This window comes from Carlito syrichta, unplaced genomic scaffold (genome assembly GCF_000164805.1).
Source record: "Carlito syrichta isolate Samal-C Ts95f unplaced genomic scaffold, Tarsius_syrichta-2.0.1 Scaffold288214, whole genome shotgun sequence".
NCBI classification, from domain to species: Eukaryota; Metazoa; Chordata; class Mammalia; order Primates; family Tarsiidae; genus Carlito; species Carlito syrichta.
The window spans coordinates 64,530-73,267 of NW_007232310.1; the positions used below are offsets into that span (position 1 = coordinate 64,530).

The window sequence follows — 8,738 nt, forward strand, 5'->3', positions numbered from 1 at the left end:
GTCCGACTCGGTGGTTTCAGCTACAACTAAGACTCTGAATTTCTGGCCCAACCCTTCTTCTCAGCAGCAAACCTGTGTACCCCAACCGCTTCACTAGTTTGCCTCTCTTGGCGTAAAGATTTAAACAAAGCCAAGGTGGAAGCCCTTATCCCTTGCTCTCGCCTCGAGGTCCTGAGAGACGGAGAACACAGGTCTGTCCAGCCCCGAAGCCAGGAAGTGCACGCTCTCCGGTGCTAACCTGTCTCCCTTTCAAGGAATGAAGCCCTATAAACCCATATCACAGGTCAATCATGCAAAAGGCTTTAATAGGACAAACAGTGCATACATGAACTCCCCCACGGGACTAGCCCTCTTCCTGTCCCCGGGTTCAGATTGCACGGCTATGTTCAAGTCCTGCCACTTGGTGGCGGCATTTTCCAAATGGAAAATAGCATCTGAGGTGCTGAAATGGCAAAGGCCTGGGCTTCTTCCGGGCACGGTGTGTCGGTTCACACTGCAATCGATGGAGGACTGGCCCACACCCAGCCTAGCCTCAGCTTCCCCTTCCTTTTCTGGGCCAAAACCAACAGGTGTCTTTCCAAAATGTTGTACAAAAGCGGGCTCCTTCGCTCTCCTACACATGCCAATCTGTCAGGCACTGTCAGTCAGTCAGTCATGGTCCCGGAGGGAGACAGAGTCAGTCACTCTCGAGGTGGTCCGCCGGCCAGTCAGAATCCAACAAAATCTGTCCCTGAGTTGGGACGATGCACGTGCCCATCCCTCCAGCCACCAGAACCCTGAGCAAGCTGCGGGGAAATCACCGCTCCCGCCTGAATCGGCGCCCTCAGGCTCCGCCCCTTCTCAGTCTCGCCCAACCATAGGTCCGAGTCTCCCAGGAGTACCCGCCCCTCGAGCCCTCATCCAGTCACAGGCCTCGTTCTGCCAAAACCCTGTCCTATCAGAAGCCAAGCTCTTTTGAAATTCCCCGCCCCCATTACGTATCCAATAGAGACCTCTCCCTCTCTGAAGCCCCGCCCACCAGCCCTCCTTTTCTCAGTTCTGCTACGTGCCGGGCAGACGCCGCGAATGACGCAATCGGTCAGCGCCGCTGGAAGGTCACACGGGATCCTCCAACATGGCGGTGGCGGTGCTGCGGGTTGGCTGGTGCCACTGCCGACGGGTGAGCAGACGTGCGGAGCTGGCAGGGCGGGTTTGGGGGATCCCGGGCTGCAGCTTCCGAAGTCTCCTTCTCCTCAGTCTTTTGGCTCCCGCAGCCCTCCCCTGGGCTCCGCGCGAGGTTTGGGTTTGGGTCGTTGGGTCAACCGAGGTCGGGGCCGGGGCCACGGAGCGAGGCCTGAGGGCGGGGACCAAGAGCTCCCGGCACGGGGCGGTGATGCGCGGAACCTGGGGAGGGAGCTGATCACCCCGTGCCTCAAGAGCAGCTCATGTGCACGGGGTAGTGAGTGGTGGTCGGGGCGGCAGCGCCGGGTGGAGAAAAAAAGAGGCGAAGGCAAAAGTGACATTCACAGCTCGCTTTTAAATGGCAGGTCCTCTGCCGAGTTCACTTGCTGTGTCGCTTGTGACGTTCAGTGTGGACGTGCAGGAGGTGGTTCCAGCCCCAGCTAAGAGCTAGGGCTCTTGGGTTCATAGGGCTGCCGGAGACAAGGGTGTTCCAGGTGCTCGGAAAAGAGTACTTCGTGCTGCTGCTACTTGTCTCGATTTCAGTAGGTTGGGAAAGGTTAAGCAGTTGCCCACAGCCCCAGGGCTCGTCCAAAGCCAGGGTCAGTCTGACTCCACACTCCTCCTTGCTCTGTTGCCCAAGCTGGAGTGCAATGATGCAATCATAGCTCACTGCAGCCCCGAACTCCTGGGCTCAAGTGATCCTCCTACCTCAGCCTCCTGAGGAGCTGGGACTACAGGTGTGTGCCACCACACCCAGCTGATTTTTTAAAAATTTTTTTGTAGAAATGGGGTCTCGCAATACTGCCCAGGCTGATCTTGAACTACTGGCCCAAAGTGTAGGGATTACAGGCATGAACCGCCACGCCAAACTGTTAAGAGGAAGGAAAATAATCCTGTGGGAAACACACGTTGGGAAAAATATGTCTTTGACTCGGGACGGAAATCTTTTTTTCCTCAGCTTCTTATCTTTTGAGTCAGGATTTAGAGGCTGAATTTATAAGCGTTTGGATTTTGGTACAAGACTGAGAGGGAACCAACCTCAAGCTGAGGTTTCCCTCCCAGGTTAGATAGCAGTCCACGTCTGTTTCATTTGGTTGCTGAAGTTGGTGGCTCTAGAATTAATGGGCGTAGGCATGTAGAGGAGTAAAACAAGTTACACTCTTAAGAGTTATACTCAAATAACGATGGGAGACAGCGGCACTTGTATAAATTAGGGTTGTTACTTGTGGTCTCCGAGCTAGGAGGCAGGCAACAGAGAGAAGAAAGGCCCAGGAAATGTGGAAGTGGATAATGTTTCTGCTGGGTCATGAGACAAGGTGGCAGGATCCATGCAGTGGTGCAGAGTTGGTCAGGACCCACATGGAACTTCAAATTTGTTATTTAGTAGGAAAAAAAGACACTTTCACGTGAGGTTAGCTGGGCCTTTGCCCAGATTGACTCCCCTAAATTGCCCTGTTTGCTGTCCAACCCTTGAGCAGGACGTCTCAGATTTATACCAGGGTTGTGCCTAGGGCAGTGAAACTGAATGCCCAGGGTCTTAGTCTTCCAGAGGTGGGCTTATGAGAGAAGACTGCTCGCCACTAGGCATAGTGTGCCCACTTTCAGTCTAAGGGATTAAATTGTGCTGGTACAGTTAGCCTTCTTCCCATGCGGGTTGGCATTTCCTGGGACTGTTTTCGGCAGTTTCAGAGTCAGAAGGGTAGATAGAGGCCTTGGCGCTGCAGGCATGGCATTTTCTCTTTCCACCGGATTCTATGGGCATCTCAGACACTGAGGAGATTGCAGAGTGCTTAGCACGTGGCAGGCATGGGATAAAAATGGCCGAATGAGTCATAGGTGACCCCGGCTCCTCGTGTGGTTTGCTTGCTTCTCAGTCACCCCCTTGCTTCAACAGATCTTTCTTTTCTCTCTCCAATCAGAGATGCCTCGGCAGTGGGGTCCAGTTGCTTTCCAACCACAGCCTACCCTATGGTTCCATCTATCAGATATGCTGGCCAGGCAGAGAGCTGCCCCTGGTGAGTGACTCCGGACACTCAGGCGGGCAGACACTGGTCTGAAAAGTCAGACCTTGTTGTGGGGGGGCAAGCTTGTGGGTTGCTTACACATTCCAGCAGTGTGCCCTTCATGTCTGGGGCCCTTGGAGTCACTGAGCCCAGTGTGCCTGGTTTTCTGTCTCCTGGGGAGTACTCAGCCAGCCTCTTGCTTGGTGCTGTCAGGGATGGAGTGCCGGTAGCTCACAGGAGAGCACGTGTATCAACTCTACTGGCTAGAAGTGACTCTTCCATGTCACTGAGTTCTACCTCTCTTTGGCTTCTGCTCGTGTTTCCCTCATCAAGTGTGGCTATTCTTTTTTCTGGGAGACAGTCCTTCAGGCACTGGTATGAGTCACTCTGCCATACCCAGGCCTGGTTACTTCTCTCTCTCTCTCTCTTTTTCTTTTTTTTTTTTTGAGTCAGGGTCTCTCTCTGTTGCTCAGGCTGGAGTGCAATGGTACAGTCATAGCTCACTGTAGCCTCCAACTCCTGGGTTCAAGCGATCCTCTTGCCTCAGCCTCCTGAGTAACTGGGACAACAGGCATGTGCCACCACACCCAGCTGGTTTTTAAAAATTTTTTGTAGAGATGGGGGTCTCACTATATTGTCCAGGCTTATCTTGAACTGCTGACCCCAAGTGGTCCTCCTGCCTCAGCCTCCCAAAGCGTAGGGATTGTAGGCGTGAGCCACCACGTCCAGCTGGTTGCTCCTCTTTCACCTTTCTTACCACGTGTCTCACTACCATGAGGAGGGAAGCCCCACACCTGACCCCTCTCCCCAAACCTGCAGGCCTGGACAGCCCACATACCCTCTCTTTCCCTGTCTACTGGCACCCAGAGTCTTGGCTCAGCTGCCTCCTTGCAGATGGCTAATTACCTCACCAATCCTGTCATGGGGCTGTCATGAGTGAGGGACGGGCCCTGTGACTTTTTTCCTTACCTGGCCTGGCCCCAGAGTAGGCAGGAGGGCTGCTATAAGGTAGTATGATCCCGTGTGGTCTTAGAACCTGGGCTTTCCCTGGAGAAAGGCTGACCAGAGTGGCATTTGAATGGGACAGCAGGCCTGGAGCTGCTTTCCTTTGCAGTGATGGGGGCCAGGCAGGCAGTCACCCCAAAACCGGTCTGCTCAGCACACCTGTGGAAAAGGTGACCACAAGTGGCCACGTCCCATGAGTTGACTCTGTACAATTATCTCTTATTTCTCTTTTTGAGCCCGCTACTGTCAGTCACACATGGCGGGACGGAGATTGGATCCAGTTCTGTCTTACCCTGAAGTCCGTGTCCTTAAGCAGTCTGCAACAGGCTCCTGGTCTGAGCTGAGCCACGGGCTCCCTCCTGGCCTCGTTGGGATTGTCCTCTGGGCATGTTGGGTTTTCCCAAGGGAGGGAACATGGAGCTTGGGTCTCTGTGACTATCATCCTGTGGGCTAAGAGAGGGTCTGTGCCAGGCCCCAGGCCTTTGGGTCATGTGGGTGTCAGCTGGGAGCCTGGGGGTTCCAGGGCTGTTGAGATCCAGAGCCCAGAGTCCTCCCTGCTCCTGCCCTGGAATGAAGGGCCCTTCGGGTGTTAACCTTTGCCTGGGGTCAGTGTGAGCGCGTTTGAGTCCCCATGAGGACTCCAAGCCTGAGCTGTTACCTGTCTTCTGCGTTTTTTCCACTGGAAGAAGAGCCTGCATTTGTTTTGCTTGTAAGAGGCTTTCTCTTTTAGAGCAATTTGAGGTCTAATTGGAAAGGTCTAATGAGGGAAGAGTTGAACAGAAAGTACCATGTTGCTGGTACCTCCTCTGCCCACAGTTCCCCTGTTATTCCCATCTCACCTTGTGGGGACATTTGTTGCAACTAACAAGTCCACGGTTTATCTTGGGGCCCACTCTTGGGGTTGGACGTCCTCTGGGCTTTGACAGCTATGTGGTGACGTGGCCCCACTGTGACAGTATCACAGGGAGTGGCTTCACCTGTTCATTCCTCCCTCCCCAGCCCCTGGCGACCACTGATCTTTTATTGTCTCCACAGTTTGGCCTTTTCCAGAAGGTCCCGGAGTTGGAGTCAGCAGTGCCTTTCCCTCGATGATGTGCATTTAGGATTCCTCTGTGTCTGTCTTTTTAGCACTGAACAATAGTCCATTGTCTGAATGTACCATGGTTTATCACCTGGTGTTCCTTTAATTTGTCTTTTTCTTTTTTCTTTTCATTTATTTTTTTTGAGTTGGAGTCTCACTCTGTCACCCAGGCTGGAGTGCTGTGGCACGCTCATGGCCACCGCAGCCTCGACCTACTGGGCTCAGGCAAGTCTTCCACCTCAGCCTTCCAAGTAGCTGGAACTACAGGCACGCGCTACTATGCCCAGCTAATTTTTTAAATTTTTATTGTAGATACGAGGTCTTGCCAAGTTGTCCAGGCTGGTCTTGAACCCAAGGGCTCAGGCAATCCACTTGCCTTGGCCTCCCAAAGTGCTGGGATTACAGGCTGAGCCACCGAGCCCAGCCTCTTTTTTTTTTTTTAAATTTGGAGTCTCACTCTGTCACCCAGGCTGGAGTGCAGTGGCACGTTCATGGCCACTGCAGCCTCCACCTGCTGGGCTCCGGTGATCCTTCCACCTCAGATTTCCAAGTAACTGGAACCACAGGCACACGCCACCATGCCTGGCTAATTTTTTTATTTATTGTAGAGATGAGGTGTCACCATATTCCCTGGGCTGGTCTTGAACCCGTGGGCTCAGATAATCCTCTTGCTTTCCACCTCCGAAAGTGCTGGGATTACAGATGTGAGCCACCATGCCCAGTTTGCATGTTTTTTATCTTAAGAAACCTTTACCTTGAGCTCTTTTTTTTGAATTGGAGTCTCACTCTGTCACCCAGGCTGGAGTGCAGTGGCATGCTCACGACTACTGCAACCTCAACCTGCTTGGCTCAGGTGATCCTTCTGTCTCAGCCTTCCAAGTAGCTGAACTATATAGGCACATGTCACCACAGCCAGCTAAGTTTTTGATATATTGTAGAGGCAAGGTCTCATCAAGTTGCCCAGGCTGGTCTCAAACCTCTGGGCTCAGGCAGTCCTCTGGCCTCGGCCTCCCAAAATGCTGGGATTATAGGCGTGATCTACCACACCAGGCCTAATTTGTCTCTTATTACTGTTATATAAGAGACATCTGATTATCATTAAGCCTTCAGCAGCAGAAAGGAGAAGCTTTAAAAATCCATGGTAGTTTCTTTGTGGAACATTTCGGCATGTGTTTTTCTAGTCTGTTCTCTAATTTTTTCTTTTACATCCTTTGTAGTCCAAATCATATTCTTCTGGACACAGAAAAGGCTTTCTGTCTGGCTTGCTAGATAATATCAAACAAGAATTAGCCAAAAACAAAGAAATGAAAGAAAGTATAAAAAAATTCCGAGATGAGGCCAGGAAGCTGGAAGAGTCAGACGCGCTGCAGGAGGCCAGGAGGAAATACGTGAGTCTCTTTGCTTCCCGTCTCTCTGGGCCAGGGACAGTCAGAGGCACTTGGTGCCAGAGTGGTAGGGACGGGTTGGAGGAAGTGAGGTCCCTGCATTGATGAGAGGGAGCTGGGGACAGGAGCAGGTCACCAGGCCTCTTGGTTCGGCCGTGAGTTCTCTGCAGCAACAGGGTGGTCGCTGGCCAGCCGCACTGGCTTCTGAGAGCTTGGGATAAATGCAGGGTTTCATGCCCTTCTGTCCTGCTGGTCAGTTTCTTGGCTTTTTTTTTTTTTTCCGTTCTGTCATCCAGACTTGAATACAGTGGCATGATCATAGCTTACTGAGCCTCAAACCACTGGGCTCATGGTGGTGCACACCTATGTACCTAGGACCAGAGGTGTATACCACCATGCCTGGTTCTTTTTTTTCCCTATGTTTTTTGAGTCGAGGTCTCACTCTGTCACCCATGCTGGAGTGCAGTGGAACTGTCACAGCTCACCATAGCCTCCAATTCCTAGGTTCCAGTGATTCTTCCACCTCAACCTTCAGAGTAGCTGGGACTGTGGGTGTATACCACCACACCCAGGTTATTTTTTATTTTATTTATTTATTTATTTATTTTTGAGTTGGAGTCTCACTCTGTCACCCAGACTAGAGTGCAATGGCACGCTCCCGGCCACCACAGCCTCGACCTGCTGGGCTGTGGCGATCCTTCCGCCTCAGCCTTCCAAATAGCTGGAACTACAAGCGCGCTACCGTGCCCGGCTAGTTTTTTTAAATTTATTGTAGAGATGAGGTCTCGCCAAGTTGCCCGGGCAGGTCTCGAACCCACGGCCTCGGGCAATTCACTCAGCTTGGCCTCCCAAAGCATGGGATTACAGGCTGAGCCACCAAGCCCGGCCTATTTTTTATTTTTAATTTTTTTGAGTTGGAGTCTTACTCTGTCGCCTAGACTGGAGTGGAGTAGCATGCTCCCAGCCACTGCAGCCTTGACCTGCTGGGCTCTGGTGATCCTTCCGCCTCAGCCTTCCAAGTAGCCGGAACTATATGTTACCACACCTGGCTAATTTTTGATTTATTGTAGAGACCAGGTCTTGCCAAGTTGCCTGGGTGGGTCTCAGACCCGTGGGCTCAGGCAAATCTACTCGTGTCGGCCTCCCAAAGTGCTGGGATTATAGGCGTGCACCACCATGCCTGGCTTGGCCCTTTATCAAAGGAAGGGATCAACTGGGGTTGGAGCAGGCTGTGTTTGGGGCAGGCAGAATGGGGTGGGAGACGCAAGACTGAGCTGCAGTGGCCGTGGCCAGAGGCTGGGTAGACGGCCGAGTGAGGCCAGGATCAGATGGTCAGACCCCCATCTGCCACCCCGTGAACGGGTGGGCTGGGGCCTTCTTGCTCCAAAGGTGGCTGCCCAGGAGGGTCTGAGTCTGATGGCCTCTGGGCAAGAAGCTTGCGGCTGCTGAGACCTGCAAGTCAAGCCCTGGAGACAGCCAAGGCAGACTGAGGCGGGTGCAGGCTCTGCGGCGAGACAGGGGCTGCTAACAAAATGCTCCTTGGTCCCTTTGGTTGTATGAGAATCTCACTGTGGTATTGGAACACAAGGATAAAAGGAAGTGATGTTCTCTACCTCAGAAAACCATCGAGTCAGAAACCGTGCGGACCAGCGAGGTGATCAGGAAGAAGCTGGGGGAGCTGACGGGCTCCGTGAAGGAGGTAACGGCCGCACACATGCCCCGCGGGCCCTTGGCCATGCTCCTGGGACCAGCAGGGAGCTTTGGTCCTGCCATGGGGTGATGGTCAGTGAGTGGGGGAGGCCTCGGGGGTTCACAGGCAGGAAGGGGGAAAATGAGGCTCCCTGTCGCCCTCCTGCCTTGACAGTTGACCCGCAAGTGAGCGGCTGCTGGTTTGGTTTTCTTTTGTTTTGTTTGGTTTGGTTTTTTTGAGTCGGAGTCTCACTCTGTCACCCAGGCTGGAGGGCAGGGGCACGCTCACGGCCACCCCAGCGTCGACCTACTGGGCGCCAGTGATCTTTCTGCCTCAGCCTTCTAAGTAACTGTAACTACAGGCGCGTGCTACCACACCCGGCTAATTTTTGATTTATTGTAGAGATGAGGTCT

General features: G+C 53.0%; 1 protein-coding gene across 1 annotated transcript in view; it reads left to right on the forward strand.

The window, feature by feature from the left end:
* Positions 1-1,026: 1,026 nt before the first annotated feature.
* Positions 1,027-8,738, forward strand: part of TIMM44 (translocase of inner mitochondrial membrane 44) — a 14,633-nt gene continuing 6,921 nt past the window's right edge. The window contains exons 1-4 of the mRNA XM_021710179.1: positions 1,027-1,159; positions 3,081-3,176; positions 6,468-6,638; positions 8,254-8,334. Of these exons, the coding sequence (XP_021565854.1) occupies positions 1,115-1,159; positions 3,081-3,176; positions 6,468-6,638; positions 8,254-8,334 (393 nt within the window). The 5' untranslated portion in view covers positions 1,027-1,114. The remainder of the gene's footprint in view (positions 1,160-3,080; positions 3,177-6,467; positions 6,639-8,253; positions 8,335-8,738) is intronic.